At 38.2% G+C, this 19,904-nt stretch overlaps 1 protein-coding gene across 2 annotated transcripts in view; it reads left to right on the forward strand.

The window, feature by feature from the left end:
* The first annotated feature begins 524 nt into the window (after positions 1-524).
* Positions 525-19,904, forward strand: part of LOC106175939 (uncharacterized) — a 28,017-nt gene continuing 8,637 nt past the window's right edge. Inside the window, exons 1-2 of one of the 2 annotated variants that reach the window (XM_013558131.2) lie at positions 525-900; positions 1,311-2,610. In XM_013558131.2, the coding sequence (XP_013413585.2) occupies positions 1,776-2,610 (835 nt within the window). In that variant the 5' untranslated portion in view covers positions 525-900; positions 1,311-1,775. Of the gene's footprint in view, positions 2,611-19,904 lie in introns of both variants that reach the window. The other variant, XM_087000916.1, reaches the window with a different exon arrangement.

Consider the following 19,904-nt stretch of genomic DNA (forward strand, 5'->3'; position numbering starts at 1 on the left):
TCGATAGAGATAGCCCGTAGTGCGCTTGGAAGCGAACGACAGTTTTTAATTTGTCGAGTAAAATCTAGATCTGAGTTTTTACACCTATTTTACGACGCGAAGCGATTGCTATTTTCAATGAAAGGTCTTATGTTACTAATGCAACGCCATCAATCAAATCCAGGGATTTACGGAATTAATAATTCGGACACCGTGTCGAGTGCATTTTTCGGGAGTGAATGTAGAATCCCCGTTCGATATGCCAAGTGAGACATTATAAGCGTGTTCCCCGCGTAATGGACATTGATCGGTCTCTTTGATGTATATCTCCGTATTTATGACAGGTTTTCGATAGCTGACTTTATCCAAAACAGCCTGACCGTTTCTTTATCAAAAACATGAAATATCATCACGCTTCATAGCGGCAGTCGTATCAAGTATAGCACCCACAAGTAGTTTTGATTTTTTGAAATACGAAAACATAAACGAGAGAAACGAAAGAAAAGGCACGTAGAAACTAAAAGCGAAAAAATTAAAACAGAAAACTAGCCAAAGTGGCAGTTACGAACGTAAAATTTGCTAAGATCAATTCGGCAATCATCTCAATATTTAGTGAAGTTATTATAAACGATGTAAGGCTCACTAACGCTCGAGTTTGAATATATGCATCACCAGTCTCTACCTGATTGCTTATTGGCATTCGAAGCTTATCTAGTTGAGTCCGCTAACCAGTCACTCAGTCTGCAATCTACGGCGAGAGGAGCGTTGCGCCGAGCAAATTGCCCGGATGGTAGCGAAAGGAATTCAGCAGGGTTGCCACCTGGGATAGTGTGCGTGTTTAGTTGTTTATCTTGATTATCACACCTGACACCACCTCCACCAGCCATTGGTTACTCGGTGGTGCGTGGCTCGCTCGTACAGGTGAGCAAGAAGATAGCACCACGCTACGTCTAAGATTGCTCTGAGAAGCTGCTGTCCTCTCGCGGTCTTTAATTAGCTGGTCCGTCTTGCTTTGACAAGCGAGCTCAATTAAAAGCAGTGCGTCTTTTTTCGATACAAGTTTATGTGCTTGAGACTGTTGCTACTGCGCGCGCGCTGTTTGGATTGGTGCATTCTGTTCAGTCTGTATTGCTCCGACGATATTTTGCAACTGACAAAGTTCCCGTCGTCACGTTAGTATGTCTCCATGCTTACTTTCGTATTTGTATTTTTAATCGCATATTTCTCAGGCGCTTATTGGCTGAAAGCGCTTGGCTTGATTTTATAGAAAATGGGTAGAATCTGACGTTATGGCAAGCTGAGGTGTTGATTTGGCATTATTCACTTTTCAGAGTTAAAGCCTAGGCAGAAAGCGGAAAGGACAAAGGTGTAAGGATTTCAGTCCTACGACCTCTGCGTTTGGAAATAGCTTAAGGGTCGTTTTCCATTTTTTCGTGCATATGAAATCCCACCGCGGCACGGAATACTATACTTCGGACAGTTTTGAGCATTCGGCTGAGAGCACGATGAACTTCGCGCAAGAGGAGTTTAAAAATAGCAATGGCAGCCAAGGAAAAGGCCAAGGGGATTGCATTTCGTCAGTGCGATGGAGTGACAACCGTGCAATACAAGCTATACGATAGTACATATGCTGTGATTCCACGTACTGCGGAGGAGCTGCGGTAAAATGAGCGACCAGAGATAGGGTCCCTAAGCTATCAGATTAATGACATATCAGACATTCGAGATAGATAGAAGTGAAACGCTGACAATGAGTGCTTGCAGCTGGGTTCCACTCAGCGGTTTTAGATAGAAGGATGGATAAAAGTGTGGAGGAAGGAAAACTTCAAGTTTTTGATGACTTTAAAGATGATGATGACGACGACGATGATGACTATGGTGATTACGATGATTACAGTGACGACGAAGATGACCAACCGCGGCGGAAAACACTAAAGAGACGATGCATATCATGCATGAAACAGTTTGTTGCCTTTCTTTTTTCTCACATCGGTCTAAGCTGTTTAGTGGTGGCTTATTGTATATTTGGTGGTTATGTATTCCGAATGTTAGAATCAGATAATGAACTTGATGTTAAAAAAGGGGTGTCAGATCTCAAACGGACTTATGTCAACGATATGTACAATGAGACAGTTGTGCTTAACCATGCTTATCAACCCAACTGGACACACATAGCTGACACAATAGTGGACAGTGCTCGAATTGCGGAACCCCCTGAAGTCAAGATCCACGAATCGGATGCCAGCAGGACCAGGAAGATAAGTGCTCTCTGGAACTTGACATTAAGACTGAATGTCTTAAACCCAACGGAATGGCAAGAGTTGGCGCATAAAGTGTTGAATGAGAGCCTCTCTGAGGATAGTTATGACATCAAAATTGTCCATGATGATCGTGAGAAAGTTAGGGATATCATAGAAAATGTGCTGACAACGTACTCGCACCACGATGAACCCGCGTATTATCTCTATAGAAAGAGTTGGATAGCCTACACTGATAAAAAATTGCAGGAGTTTAGCGAAAAAATTTATGTCCAAATAAAAGATTTTGGATGGGATGGAACAGAAAACCCCGGACTGCTGTGGACATTCCCCAACGCACTTCTCTACGCCGTGACAGTCATTACAACTATAGGTAAGAACTTTTCTTTCATAATCAAAATTCCACTAATTGTTACCAACACAAAAATTCAAAAGTAATTGGTAACATGTTTCTTACTTGAGATGTTTTCTTATATGTTTGGACTTCAAGTAGACTTCGAAATTAAGCCATCAGTTTAAGTTGGAACAAATTTATTGGACACTACTTTAAACCAAAATGGGAAAGAACCTGCACCATGCAAGCAATTTGCTCCAATTGTTTTAAGACAACAAATACAATAGAACGCGTGCCGTATATTTAGTTAATAAACAATCCTATTTAAACACAAAGAATGCCCTTCTGCCCCGTTCTTTGGCCCTAGTTAACCTTAGAGACAGGACTTGCCAAGTGATGTGTATGCGCTAAGCAAACATAATCCAAAAATACAACAGTGTCTACAGACACCGACAGATATCCATCGCTTATCTGGAAATTACAGCACCAGATAAATCACACTGCGCAGAACAAGACGTATGAAAATCACCTCGCCAATACGTTGAGTTCTTAAGGTTGCTAATTTAATTTTGGCAGATCTCGTTAGGATTAGTAACGCTTAACATATCGATCCACGCCAGTATTTACCCGGTGCATCACTTTCTAAAAAAAAAAAACTGTGTCTGTAATAACGGTGAAGCGGGGGAGGATGACTTACGATTCCGCTGCAAGAGGAACTATAAATTCATATTGGCCTAAACCAGTTTTCTTAATCATATATTCTCCAAATATATAAACCTCGTGCTTATGCATTGGTTCCAGATTGTGCAAGCAAAATTACGTATGTACATTCCCCTATGGTGTATGTGTTATACTTCAACCAAAATAAAATACACCTGATGGTTAAACTTCTTGGAAATTAAGAAATGGTGGAGAACTGCGTTCGTACGCACATTTCCTGGGAATTTTTCGTTTTATTCTTTTGGAAGCCACAGACTGCGATATTATACAACATAAAGAATGTAAGAGGGAATCCATCATGATGAAATATCGGTTGGCTTAATTATGTCTTAGAAATGCACGAAATACGTGTGTCTGAGGCTGGTGTGGTTTCTACAGAGCTAAAGATACGGAGAACACATCCACGAGAAGGCAACAAACGAGACAATTGGTCGACTTTCTTGTAAGCTCAGCATACATGCGAAACGCTACCTTGTTTCATAAAACAGCTTACCTGTAATCCTTTCCAGATGGAAGGGTTTAGAAATGTTTTGGAACAACTTGAAAGAATTTTTCGCTTTGCAGCATGTGATACTGCCGTTAACCCCAATTAAGTTCGGTGATACGTAGACATAGCTCACACAAAACTAAAACGTCAAAGTTACATAACCGAAATCCATTAAGTGTAGTTTTCAAACAAGCACCGTCGATGTTCGGATTATTTGCCATGTTTTCACAAACATAAGTTCAATCTGTTGCGGTGTTACAATTGATTTTAATGTAACGCTACACTTAGAAAATATATTCCACTCTATCAAATCAAACTCAGAAATCAAAATTAAACAAATACTTTGAGCTGTGAGTAGCTCACTGTCATCGATTGACGTATGTATTACCAGTGCAAATATTGCCCATCAGTGGGGAATGAATACTTGTAATATCTAAATACAATAGCATTGATGCGTGTCAGATTTCTCATTTCTAATACAAGGCCGTTCACGAAATCAATTAATGGGATACTACATACGTATAAATAGGCTTCCCTACTATGGATGATCAGCATTTTACGAACATAATTTGGTTTCGTAAAGTTTTACGATTGTCGGCGACAGATACGTATTGTCCTACTATGGAACATGAACAAGTAGAACACTCGTTAGGTTTTCAACTTGTTTTTACGATTATTCTGCGGGTTTCTTAATAATCGATTCCCTATATTTTAATGCATTTTCTTACTGTAAATTGAAGAACGAACCAGACCTGTTCCCATTTGAGAAACACGTTTGGCAATTCTTTTCCCTTTCCGTCCCGTTCTCAAAGTTTGTGTTCACTACTGATCTCCATAGCTGTTTAAGCTGCATATGGCATAGGAAGCTTTTAGTAAGGGCAGCTTACCCTAAGATATAAATATTGAAACCGTTCCTGCACTGTTTCTGCTTCTAATTTGTCAACATGGAACACAGTGTTTCCAGGCTACCGACGGTTCAAATGGCGTTGTTCGCGCATGGTGATACCGTGTTAATGGATCCTTAAAAAGGATTTATGGACTTCATTTCAAGATACCTGTACATCAAGTAAAAGCACTTGTTTGGTGAAGTACTTCCCAACGATCGAGTAAAGAATACCGTGATATCACCGTCCAATAATTATCAGGTTGCAGATTTTAGGATATCTTTCTTTGAAAGGATATGTTTCTTTGAGATGCACGAAAATTTTGTTAAAACAGGATTTAAACAGTCTAACAAATTTGAAATTAAACAACAATTTTCCGAAATATCATCTCGAAATACGATGGTAAAATACGTCTAGGGAATAGTTTTGGGTTGTAAGGTTTATCAATGAAAATAATTATATGAAAGATGACATCACAAAATTCAAAAGGTGTATCAATTATATACATAGTATGCTGTCAGATATTAAGAATAGGAACAAACATACATTCGCGAGCACGCGCACGCTCACATACACAGCGATGCGCACGCACGCACGCACGCACGCTCTCTTACACAAGCACACTTACATGTAAAAACGGTTAAGAGAACTGGACTTCAGCAATGCAATAGAAAGTGAAACATGACTTACCTTCCTTCCTAACTATGGTCGGTTTCATTTGACTCAGTGACTTAATATTGACACAATCAAAGACTTTTGGCAGCGGTTTTTGTCAGCTTATTCATTTTAATGTTGTCAGTAAGTTTTGTTTAATTGTGATATGAGAATTATGTGGACATTTTTTCAACCAGTTTTACAAATTTTAAGAAAACCCATTATATGGCTTTCCGGTTATTTAAACTTACCTTGTCCATAAAGCTTCATATGTCTACAGACTAAGTAGAGCAACCTTTCCAAATATACTTCATGCGGTTTTAGTGGTAGAAAACTTTCTATATAGCGTCATCCTGCTCAGTTGGCTCCAAATGGTGTCAAGTGCTTGTAGATAAATCAAATGAGAATGAAGCATATTAATTGCGTAACAGTCAATTTTCCCGTGTTATCCCCAACGAGGTAGTGTGTGTAGTAATGTCTGTCTGTCTTCTTACATTATTACTCTGAGAGAACATATATATTTTCACCATTATAAATGAATCAACTGTGGCATGGTGCTACAGAATATATTTAAAGGTGCACTTAAAGATATTTTTGAAACATAACCAAACCAAACGCCAATAGTTTCAAAAAGTATAACTTGGAGAAATACCGATAGGCATCGTTTCATATCTCCAAAAACAAAAACAAACAAAAAATTATATATGAACGATTTTTTCTGCTTTTTTCTCTGTGCTGTAAATATATCTGAACAGTCTCGTTTGCATAAGTATGCAATTGCGTGCGCAGGTATACATCCATACATGGAAGTAAGGGTAATGATTATGCAATGCGCGCAGTACTACGTCATTTAGCGGACCTTTATGAACTGGAGGGCCAGATGAATAGGTCAGAAATTTGAAGAAGATGCAGTTTTAAAGCATTTTTTTGGCTGAACGAGAGATTAATTTGGTTTATGACTTGGCATGTCGACATCATTTTAGTCGTATAAGAAAGTAATAGTAGTGATTTACACAGTGTGCGTTACTGTATACACTCGCTTTATATCGAGTATGTATCGTTAAGGCGATCAATCAATCGAAATCTGAATACAGAATTTATTTTAGAAAATCTGAAGAACTGAATCAATCGAAATCTAAATACAGAGTCTATTTAAAAAGAAAAACACTCAATATAGCGACCTTCAATTGACATTTACTGGTGAATGTATAAAATAGGGAATGCTTTATTTCGATGCGACGATTGAAAAAAAATCACACTTGGTGGTGGCAGTTTTGCTGCACTAGATAAAATAATATTTTGTGCGAGTTTCAAGTGGCCATATCTCAATGCCGTTGTATAACTGTAGGCCCAATTCCACCAATTAATGAAATCATTTTTTTCGGATGCAAAGAATTGGAACTAGATCCGGTGCTTACAATTTGATTGCACTGTTTGAACGAATGAATAATGCCGAAATGACAATGGCAGTGATGGTAATGTTAAGGTCTTAACAAAACGTCTAGTTCTAAACGAAGTTAAGGGGCTTAACAGAGCGAATCTGCTATTATAGATTACCCATCATCTCATGAATTCAGGCAGTGCAACCTCTGTATATGTCAAATTAAAATTTCGCAGGCGCCGTGCATTTTCAGACTATAATGTCCTGACAAGAGGGTAATAACCGACCGTCTGTCTAATTTTGGCAACAGCAAACTATCTTTAATAAGGGCCGTATGCGTCAAACGAGAGGAAAAGACACCAAATAAACTCCACATATAAATCAAGAACCAGCCAAAGTCGACAGTTGAAAGACAAGATTGATGCAACATCGAGTGTAAGTGCTTCAGAAGGCAGAGCTTAAGCCCTTTGCACTTTAGCTAAATAAATAAATCATTACCGACTTAAACGCACTCTCTGTCTAATAGAATGAATTGCAAACAACACAATTAGATGATTCCAGTGAAACAAAGAGCAGTTTGTGAATTATCTATAGTGCAAAATCAATGATAGCGTTTCCAAGAGCTAACAATATAGAATGACTGTCTGTGTAAATTGTTTATATATTGCAAGATGAAACAGTCAACGTTATCAAAATCTAGGATGAGACTTACCAAATTCCATCAGATTTTATGTATATGAAGAGATGATATTTTTTGCAAGGTATATAACCCTCTCGAGATGGGCTAGGAGAGGGGTCAGCATGCATTCGAAAAAATGTGTGCCATGCTGCTAGTGACGTCACCGGAGCATCTGCCCTGTTTGTCTCTTTTGCAAAAAATGATTTTTTGAGTGAGTGAGAGAGAGGAAGAGAGAGAGAGAGTGACAGAGAGGGGTATTTTGATCTGATTGTGGAGAATTGAAACAACTGTATATTTTCCGTTAGAGAAATATTTTAGTCTGAACATTCTTCACATTCGTCTCATAGCTATTCATTCTTCGTAGGTTTATTTGATGCAGCGAACTAAGGCAAGCCCATACATCTCATTTTTAATTAATGCTAACAAATTGTAAGGCTTATTATTATCCTGTAGGCATGTAAATAGTGTCTTTTGCGCGTTGTTTCCATGGAATGGTACTGAATGTTTTGCACAAATAGTCATTGGCAACAAATCTGAAGAAACCAAAATTTCAAATAACAGGATAACATTTTTCAGGTTTTGTTTATTGTTGTAGCAAATGACCAAATTTTCATACGCAGAACCTTGGCTGAAACTAGCCATAACATGCTGTAATATTGACGCGTTGGTGCATATCCAGAATAAGGCTTGTGTAGAAAAAATGTCTACTCATGTAAGAGACACCAATTTTAAAGGGCATGGCGAGGGCGTTCTCTTACCATCTCCTGCAACATTCACCAAACTACTTCACGTTGCTACTTTCCGAAAGAATCCGAGCAATTTTGATTTTTTCAAATTGGTTGAGTTTTTCTGTTGGTTTGCATCATCCTCAATTACCTCAAATTAAAGCAAAGGAGGCATTATAAGAGATAGGATGATCCAAATGATCTTTCTGGCATCTTAAGGTGGAACAACATTTTCCCGAATTGTCTCTGGATGATAAGAAATGCCGAAGTCTGACTGGAGACAGCAGGTGTATGGAGATCAAAGTATGGTTGACATTTAGCAACCTTGTGGCACGAAGCTTGCACTGAGGGAACAGGCCTATGTTTCGATGGGAAAATACTTTTAGTCGATTCTTGGGAAGTGCGAAAAGGAAATAATTCTTAAATTCAACTCCGTTCGGCACCACGCCCGTCCCCATGTGGTCTTCCCGTATTATACAGCTTGGTGAAATTTTGAAGTCTTATGTTAAGGCATTACTCTGTGGGATGTGTTAAACCTGTATGTTTTGATAACGATTTATTTGATACCCTATACTTGTACATGAGTATCGGTGTATATTCTTTATCCGTGCTCTAGCACGCACTCTGCCTGACCATGGACAAGCAAATGTACTTGTGTAAATGCACTTTCGTATGCATGTACACACCACACCAAACCTTGTTTCAATTTCCAGACGTCTACAGTTTTGGTATTAATGCCAAGTACTTGCCAAGAACCAGTTTTGATTTATTAAATTTACGTGCTTGCGTCCGACGGTCTTACATCATATCGATATGACGTTTTCGATTACGTCTTTTTGGGTAAGGCTACAATGATAATCACCTCAGACATCTTTATTCAGGCTGAACAACGCTAGCTTACGTGTGTCTGCCCTATCTAAATAATGGATATCAACGTACTGGAAGGTTTATGGTGCAATTACTTCTAGCCTACATCAGACTGCCTCCAACGAGGCCAAAAACGCCTGTTCTTCTACGATGTTTTATTATATCTCAGATTGAAAAGGAGAACAGGCAGCTTGCGTGAAAAACATGATCTATGGCTTTATTATTGGCTGCTACTAGATCCTCATTGACTTCCAGGTAACTCGGCCGCTCTGAGGAGCTCGGTGAGAGCGCGGGGGCGCAGTTCAGATGTTCACGGTGGCTGAGGGCCGCGGCTCTTGCAGCTGAACACGATTTACTACCTATTGCTATTTGCAGCCTTTGCAATCAGTCTCACTGGCGATTCAGTTGTAACAGCACAGTCTTTCTGTATACATCCGATTTTACGTTAAGATAAAACAGTAGAAGTGTATCTGAGTTAAGTATGACAGTTGTTAAGAAGCATTATTCAACTAACACCTGCATCATAATCCCTCCCCCTTCTTGTTTTAATAGCTATCATCAACTTCCTGAGGCAACTGTTTATTTATATATTTCTTTGAAAGGTTAGTTTGATGGAAAAGCAAAGAAAAAAAAAAAGATACCGATTAGCATCACGGATAACCCCATGCGTGTGGTTTCTGACAAAATGGTACTATCTCAGTCGGAGCAGTTGTTGGCGAGTTATAGTATTAAACGCCATATCAAATTAAACCTCCTAATGCATGCGATTAACAGTGATTTTAAGTAGTCCTCTGGCGCTGCACGACCACCATCTAGGCCATTCTAGGCTTTCTACCTGACAAATCACGTAATGTTATCAATATTTTCGAACAAACCACTGTGGTTTATCAATGCAACGCGCATGGTTTCCCTTACACCGCGATATCACGTCAGTTTCTGGAGAAAAGAACTAATGTATTTCTTATTATCTTGGAAAAAGGGGAGAACATAACAAACGATGCTTGAGTATTCGGAATAATAAAGCAAAATAGTAGTTTTCATGATATTGATTACAAGGCTCATGTTGATTACAATCAATATATTTAAAGTTAGCTCTTATTTCGTCGTATTAGTTAAACCTACACCTGTGCCCCCCCCCCCCCCCCAAAAAAAAAAAAAAGTGTTGTGTGCAGTTGAATAGCAGTATTTTCATTGTGTGTATTCTTGGAAAGTTTAAATATTAAGCAGAAAGTTGCAAAAAGAGTAATATACCTGTGAATTAGATATATCGGGATAAATCGTGCATTTAGTATAAGACTTGTTTTATTGCCAATAGAAATTGCAGAGATTTGCTGTAGAGCAGGGGCAGTTTATGATCAACTTTAGCACGGGGCAGGATATGGGTTAAACAAGGTTATTATACAGGTGCGTTTATAAACATGATGGTTCTTAAAACATAACTAAACGCAACACCTGACAAGAATTATCACTAAGCGTTATAAATACCCCCGTACCGCTTTGTCACTTTGCAAGAATACGATTTTGCTTTTGACGTTTTACATCATTTCTGCGAATGATTTAAGTTAAGTTTTAAGGTAATTTGTGTCTATCCACACACCATTTTTTGTGATGGTTTATGTTTGAGAGCCCCATATAGGTCATGCATGTAAACTGGGTTAAATTGCTTCAGAGAGTTGTCAGTTTAATTCTCTAAATAGCTAGGGATCTCATTTGCAGGCCATAAAGAACGACACGGTGGTAATAATTGGTTCGATCCTAGCCTTGTTACATGGACTTCTGCTAACCGTCGTCATAGGCTTCACGTAGGCATAAACAGAGCAGTGCAAGATCTTTTTTTTTTGTAACCTCACTAACGTATTAGATAGGAAGCGTTTCCTTTGTATCTGCACGTGAAGGTTGAAAAGGCTTTTTTTAGTAAGATAAATGCATTAAAAATAGTACTAGGTCTACAGTCTAGCGTCAAATCATTATTAAAAACAGTTATCGATTATATTGTGATAAGGGTTGATTCTTTGGGGTTTGTAAACTTAGTAGGTCCACGGTTCTGCCACTATATATTTGATGCCAAGAAATCTAATGCACACAGAACCTTTTTTCTATTGACATATTTTTCTAGTGTTGTATGAACCCTTACATTTTACAAGTACCACGTCTCAGTAGTATGCGGAGACAAATGGGGTCTATGCTGTTTATTCAAAATGGTTATTTTTAACTACGGCAAGTGATAACTCGCCCTATGAAACCGCCTCGTGGTATGACAAAGAAATCATGTTTTCTCACCACGCTCTAATGTACACAATATATTGTCCATAGTACCACTGGTGCCAAAACCGCCACCACCATCACCGCCATCTTTATATGTTGCATTGAATCGCTTTGGCAACATCATGTTTTATCTCGGTACTTATAACTACTACTACTACTAATATGATTTCAAAAAAAAAAAAAAAATCTAATGCCCCTTTATTTTAGACATGGTACATATTGTTTGCCTTACGTTCTGTACGTCAATGTGTCCAGGTAACATTTGTAGGGTACATGTAACTTCCAGTTTTAAAATGGTCCTCTGTTCCATTTATCTTTAGCTTGTATGTTTGAATCAACATTCCCACTTAATTAAACGGAAAATGTTTCGAATCTGCTTCATCAATTAGTGTGGCTTTTCCCAGCCTAAAACAGTTGTCTTTTTAAAGAGTAATTCCTGTATGTGGTATCGGAGCAAGGTAAATATTTAATGGTTTTATCTTTTTCCAGTTGCTAAACCTCACCTCATTTGTAAGCAATCAGAGTGCCACGTGCTGACAAATAACTCTTTAAGTGATGCAATGGCAATAAAACATTTTGCAGATTGGTTGGCGAGATTGTAGTCGGCGTTCGCAGATGGTCAAGCAGATTGTGGTTAAGAGAGCACAACTCAAGCAAAGGTTAATGAGGCATTACTTTTCAATGCACCCTTTTTTAACTATAAAGGTTCTCGGTCTAAGAAGCAGGATTTCCATAATATTCTCGTAAGCCAGTTTGGCACCAACAAAGCTGAGGCATAGTATTAGATAAACTGGTAAATGGAATCACCCTTTGTACATATCCAACGCATATCTCACACGCGGCACTTACACCTGGTAGGAGTTTGCACTAAGTATGAAAACCTGTCATGACTGTGTACATCCTGCGTCATACTATGTGTACAGGTGAGGAGTGCCCATTGTACCTGCCAAGTGATATACGCCTGTCGTCAATGTATTGCATTTGAAAAAAAGCTTAGAAGCAAAACGTCAATGTTTCCATGCCGTAAGTGCTTCCTGATATAATACCAATGTCAACAAACTAAACGCGGATATTCTTACTTGCTGATTATGCTGAATATGAAACTGGTGTTCAAAATTCTCAAATAGTTTGTTTTTATATAAATATATTCCATTGTCCTAGTTTTCTCAACACTTTTAGTTAAGTTACCCCTAAAAAATTAAATGCAATGCCAACGTGTTTTAACGTGTACGTGTTTTATCAAATTTTAAACCAGATGTCTTCTCTATTGCTGTGAAAGTTAATGCGTGAAATTGTTATTCATACTCAATGTAGACAAATGATCTCTTTAAAATGTTGTCCTCTATCAAGTGTAAACTTATCGTAAATGTGATGAACGTTTTGCAATTTACACAAACGATTCGAGGGAAAAAAAGAGAAAATAAAGCCAAATATTTAACATAACACAGAAACGTTGGGGAAAATAATAAAACCAAATTAGAATCACAGGTCACTTATTTTAGAAATAGCCCCATGCATGCACGTAAATGCACTTAAAGTTTGCTATATATAACCCACGAATCGTATTCGTAAATGGCCTGTTATATTTCAAACGTTCATCTATGTTGGAAAATATGGTTGAGGTATGCTTATACATGATAATAAACTTTGCACTAAACACACACAAGCAAACTGTAAATAGACATATCGCTATATGACTGTGGCTTAAGGTTAAGTATGACTATGCTACACGCAGACGGATAGGAAGGAGGCAAGATTAAGTGGCTGACTGACTGACTAGCGGGCGAACTGCCTGCTTGCTTCTTTGCCTGCAAGTAAGCTCATCCGCTCACTTGCCCGCCAAGCAGCTCGCTTGCCTGACTAGGCTGGCTGAGCGGTTGAAAAACTAAGTCAATCACTCCCTCTCTCGCTCTCTAACTAAACGACTGCCTGTGGTCATATCACCACATTTATGTACTGCCTGGTAGCCAGCTTGAAAGACAGATGAATATCTTGGAACAAGTGCGCTAACGTTTTTTCGATTTTACTTCTCCTTTGATGTGTAGATTAGTTTATAGTGTCCGATATCTCACCTTTTCCTCTGGTCTAATCTGTTTTGAATACGGTGCATGAAACCGCTTAACCCCCTATTCCCTTAGTGACTGCTAGAACAAGAAACATGGCCTTCTTAATTCGAAAAAAAATTATTACAAATCGCACACGCACATTATTTTATCAATTTTGAGGGTTATTTCTATACTAATAGGATTATTTGAACATTTGCAACTCCCAGGGACGTTCATAAATCATACACAAACCAGCATTTAAAGAGTTCACAGCAACTATTCTGCTACTTCTAATTGTTTAATACGCGGAGATCGGAACGCTGTCCGTCACATTAAGTTAATTGTTGGTACTGAATGTCGGTAACTAGTGGACTTTGGCCGTCAATTCAAAAACGATCAGTCGCATAGATAAGAAGAAACAGAGTTGACATTAAAACTGACAGCTAGATTATTTTTATTGTTTGTCTATGAAGTATTTTAGGATACATTTAGTGTGTAACAAGTTTTAAAACTTTCGTGCACAATGTAATTTCCACGAATCTTTGGATAACAAACTTTGTGTGGAATATATCGGATCACGTCAACCTGGGGTATGTTATGGATACGAAAGTGCAAGTTAATCACCAGGAAAAAAACAATAAGTTCCAGCTTAATGTATTAATATCAGCATTACACCTAGTCTGCAATTTCATTTGTTTGCCACATTTATGGGTATGGTACGTGTAATCCCCGCCTGGAATTAACGTCGGTGTCTTTAGTTGATATCATTGTCCCTGAATGTAGAATAATTGCTTACATGTCAATTACGTATGGTGGCAGCGAACTAATGGTACTGCATTGTAATCAAACTACTTCTTTTTGGTTCTCTGCATGAATTAAGGCGTTATTGCAATGTATTTGAACTAATTCACTTGGTTGCGAAAACTTTTTGGGAAATTACTGATTGTTCTTGGCAGACAACAGACATCAATATTTGCAGTGTTTAGCATCGTGTAATCTTTAAAACTGAATGACCGTCTTCGTACACCACGTGGATAACGTACTTGGGCATTGTTTTTAAAATGCAGGCATTTTATTGATAACTTCTAAAACACAGACGAATCCAGATAGACTCGTTTAATTCGGAATTCTTTTTGTGTTTCATGGTAGGAAATACTGTACAGTGTAAAGCAATGTACGTGCCATGCCAATGGAATTATCAAATTCATCATTCCATAGATTGCATAATCATCCGCACTATTTTTCTTAAACCCTACACATCAAATCTCCAAGTAATTTGTATTATTTTGCGGGCTGTCAAGGGAGTTCACAGCACGCCTATGTGTCCCTCGCGTTGCATTATTAACAGCTGTCGGGCTAGTAGTGGCACCAAATGAAATAGTTAGGATGCGACGTGCAATAATGGCCGTGAGAGCGCCAGTAACGCACCACGCAGACGATTCATCTGTTACACCAATCATGAACAGAATTAAATAACAACAATCACAGGCATAGGCAAACCAAATTATTTGGCACCGAGAGACAATTCATGCAATTTAATGGAACAAAATCCATCGCGCATAGACTGTTCAATCCCACAGAGACACATGACTGGCACTTGACAATTCACGCACTGACGTTTTCTCTGAATCGGGCTTTGGTAACTAATAGAGAAATTCGCAAGGTTTACAAGGGTCAGATGAGCTATGCATACGTTTTAGGCACTGGGCATTTTGGTCGGTTAGATGGGGGTCATCTTGTGGTTACTTTGGTATTTTCTGACTTATTATCTTATAATGTTTATAATGGTTGAGAATACATTTTCCAGAGTTTATTGGTAGAGTTGAGAGAAACCACTTTCACTCCAGCCAATGCGCTCTTTTAATCAATATTTGATGACTGCATTGGGAATCGGTAGATGCTTGGCCTAACATGGAAGTGCACGTAACCCGTTTAGATGGGATAGATAGTTTAAGCTTTACCCTGGGGAGTATTTGTTCCTGTTGACGGACGGAAACCGGCTGTCAAGGATATATTACAGAACTAAGTGTTCTTTGTTAATTAGCCAGAGCAACCTTTTTTTATTTGTTAATTAACATAGTCAAACATTGAATTTGCAATATAGACCTTATACCCCTGGAGTTACGACTTCTAATTTGTACCATTTCACCGCCATTTTGGGATCGAACATCGCCAAGTACGTATTCGATTAACGAGAGTGCATAGTTAAGAAAAAAGAATAAATAAAAAATAGCCGACTGAACCAAATAAAATTTAGTTTAAAATTTCCCAGAAGTTAGTAGCTTCTATATTGTTAGAAATCGAGGATTATCTCAAATTGGATTTCAAGCCAAATTGACCGGTTTCTTTTCTACTTATCGACCACATTGTTTTACCCGGCACTTAGTCGATATTTTACACGGTAACTTGCATTACTTGTAATAGTTCCTCTACTTATACTGACAATTAAGTCTAATAGTAATAACATTTGTCAACTATTGCAAGTAGAAGAAGCAATCACGACGCCTGCTCCTATTGATTCAATAATTGGTTAAGTTGTTTTTGCTACCAATACGGGGGAAAAAGTTGATTAAGTACATGTGCTACCATAAATGATATCGATAATGACAAAGAAATGTAATTGCGAAATAAAATATACAAAATGCACAAAAGCCAGATTATGGTATATACCTTGTTGTTTAATCTAATAAAAAAACAAACTTTGAAACCGTTTGTACTTATTCTTTACGATTAATCCCTGCGTCATTATATTGGATTGAAGTATTTTCAGTGCAATACTAAAAGGAAATTAAACGCCTTGACGCACCTTAACTCTTATCAAATTGATATTGTATTCAATAATGTTTATCTTTATGATAAACACACAATATATTAAATTCTGAAAATATTGAAGCATTGAAAATCAATAGATTTATTATCAAAAGCAAGGCATGTATATGCTCTTATAGGATAGACGTTTCGTCTCCTATAAGCATCAAAATAGAGATGCCAGCATTGTAGTGTTAACACGTACCACGGTTCATCTGTCATGTATGCCATAGATAGCCGCTTCAAATGCTTCGGTTATATTTCTATGTGCGTTTAATGTTTTAGAGGCCGTTCTTGTAGAAACATGGAGGCAATGATGCCCCTTATAGAACGCGAGGTATCTCGGTTGAGAACACGGATAGAGGGGTATAGAATCATGCCCATCACGTCCACCTGTCAGGTGCAACAGAGAGTGACGATGGTGTCACTGTGCCAGGCGCCAGACAAACTGATAATTGGCCTTCCGATGAATGTATATAGATTTATGGTAGAGCGCCGCCTTGGAATAATGCCATGGATGAGAGAGAGAGAGAGAGAGAGAGAGAGAGAGAGAGCAAAGAACCAGTACTTCAACCGATATCCTCAATTTGTTCCTGTTTAGAAATACCAATTAATTCTATTTAACACATGACCCACTCAGTACCATATCACGTTTATTTGATATGTAATATTATAAAAGTAAGAGCATATCAAGTTTACCTTGCGGTGAAAGGTTTAAAACTCTGGTCATTAATGGCACCAATATAGGCCAATGACATATGGAATTAGTATTTTTATGGTGGCCTTAATCTTTTGGCAAGAGGGGTTAAGCTACGCATATATTACTAAGCCATGTGAAAATAACTTGACTAGAAGTGACTTGCAATTATCCCCCATTCTTTTTTTCGATATCTCCCTTTCTTGCTGAATGGAATATTTAGCCAACAGCATTATGAAACAAAACGAAGCGAAAATTGGCAACCCCAGTGCAACCAAATGGCATATAATGGCAAGACGCTAAATGTTTTATGATGTATTTATCTTACTTTAGGTTAAGAGACGCATCGCTTTGGTAGAGTATTGGTACAATACAGGGTCGAGTTACGTTGATTCACTTTTATAGATAATTATACAATTAGATAATATATTAATTTATAAGATATGTATATCATCTCTAGTTATTGCACAACCTGCCCGTATCAACACACCTAGTATGAATTTTTCATAGTTAAATATGAATAAAACGACATTATTTCCAAAAAGTTATTACTTCAAAATTAATTTTCTGACAGTCTGGCAATCAAGTCTTTGGGACCAGTTTATTTCAAATGTTGGGGTCACGACAGCCAATTCTAAATTGCTCTTAGACCTGAAATATGCACCCTTAATGGTTTATTTTCAAAAGTATTACTCTAGACTAATCAGAAAATTGGATCCCACTGATCTATATCTGTGATTGAATCTGCTGATTGAATCACGGCAAATATTCAAACTATTTCACCTTCTCGCAAATGGCCTGATGTACTGATTACCTCACAAACTGGAGCAAAAGAGAACATCAGGAAGCGGTTTCTATGAATTAGATATGTAAGGGAAAAAAAGCCATCCATCATAAATGGCCGACCAGTGTGTGTGTGTGTGTGTGTGTGTGTGTGTGGGGGGGGGGGGGGGGGGGGGGGGGGGCTCGTTACCGACATGGGCATGGATATTAGAGAGTACATGAGCCGAGATTGGGTAGTGTAGTATCAGTCCCGGAGCACCGCACTTTTTGCCGAGAATGGTTTGTTCTTGGTATAATTCGATCTATAGGGTTTCATATTAAAAGGACCACTTTTTCAGAAAAAGAACCCCCCTCTGAAATCGCAGGCTATGGGTTGAGTATAGCCTTCGTAATGTATATCCCAGTCCAGATCTTTGTGGAATACTTGATGGCGCAACGGTACCTATACTACATAAGTCATACTGTTAATTGTTCAACCACTATGTGCAATATATTAGCCGACACGTTGAGGTATCTTATTCATCCAAGGTAATTTTGGGGTGATCTTGCTGTGTGATAAAAAGCTATCCTTACGCTTCCATTTTGAAGTGCAGACGCAGGTGTACTGTGTATTTTGAGAAATCGTTGCTGCGTCCTCTCGCTGCGCCTTGCACTGGTCAATCCATGGTTTCTAAGGGGGCAGGGACACATGTAGGCTTGTCTACGTGTAAATTAATAAACAAATATTCGTATGAATGAATATGAGTGCCCCATAGATCCGCCCACACTTAGTGAGTTCGATTGTTGCATACATTGATGGTTTGTTTATGCAAATGTGTGTACAAAAAGTAAGGTTAAAGACTGATATATCAAGGCCGAAAACGCAGTAGACCCCGCTGTTAACTGAAGAGATACGATGATCGAAAAGGCACTAGGTAGAAGACAGGAACAACAAGGTGCTCAAAATAAATAGTTGAGTGTTTTCTTCTTCGGTATTATTTCGATCACTATCAGAAGAGAAAAAATGGGCAATTCTTGCACAGTAAGCTAACAACACGTAATACGACTGCAATTCGATTTTGATTACTGAATTAAACCTTTGGCTGTACGGGTCGTGCTTGCTGTTATTTGGAACGTCGGTGCATGCTGTTACAGACCTCATTTAAGTCAAAGTCAATCTTTCTATTTTCTCAATCCCGCCGCGCTAAGGTCGAGAAATCCCTAAACCCGTTCTACTCAAAACCCTTCAGGCTTAAGTCTGCTATCCCCTTTCATTAAAAGGACACTTGTTTTATACACACGTGCATTTAGGGGGAAATTAATCATTAGTCGGACATAAGCCTGTTCACAGTGGTTTAACTTTTTATATACTTTAAGCAGATATGTGATTGAAATTTCGAACGCGCCGTCACAAAAAAATCTCTGTTTTACGTGTGTGGGTAACATGGACCATTAGCTGCAAGCACCTAAGCTAATGTTATACAGAAAAGAAAGATGATCGATGTATTCAAAATGACTGATGCAATGTGGGTTGTCCTGGAATTACGGCCTGTGTGGATACGTCGATCCGTTCCTCTTTGCCAATATTTCTTGGGAAAAAAGAGAATCTATTTCATTTTGTCACGCACTTTGTTTTGATTTGAAATTTTAGGTTTCACATCACACACGACATTCAACAAAATGGTGGAGATTTTATGTTTCACAAAAAGTAATTGTTGATATACATAAATATGTAAATAAAAAAGAAATTAAAATAATAAGATGATTAAACAAAATGGACATAAGATCAAAGAGAAAATGCATGTATACAGTATAGATTTCAGAAAACAATAAGAATCAGATACATAGATATAGGATAGTTACTGGTTATCCCCAGGAGAAATCTGCAAATATGCACGTGTCACTTAATAGTTCCATATAGTTAATGTCGTGTGACTGATAGTCTTAATTTAAGAGTAACCCGTGGCGACCATGTCTTCTCTGCTCAGGAGGCAAAATAATAACGTACAGTGAAGCAGGGTCTCTATATTACTTTTTTGCCGAGAAAGTCTATTTAATGAACTGTTCTGACGTCAGAATCACGTAATATGGACTCTTCAAAAGAGGTTTATCACTGACTAAAGTGAACTAAATACGTTTTAAGTAATGTCAGTGACTTCGGGAAGTAATATGCCTTGTCAGTTGATGTACAACGCCTTGGCCTGAGCAAGACTGAAGACGGACTACCCACTTAGACCATAGTTTACGTGAGATTAAGGGGTAACTTAGTTACCAGTTTTTCATCCTTATCTTACATCTATAGTATCTTCCCTGATGAGAATGCACACTGCGTCGTATAGACACCTTGTTAGCATTTTTA

This window comes from Lingula anatina, chromosome 1 (genome assembly GCF_051362555.1).
Source record: "Lingula anatina isolate TDL-2025a chromosome 1, LinAna3.0, whole genome shotgun sequence".
Taxonomy (NCBI): domain Eukaryota; kingdom Metazoa; phylum Brachiopoda; class Lingulata; order Lingulida; family Lingulidae; genus Lingula; species Lingula anatina.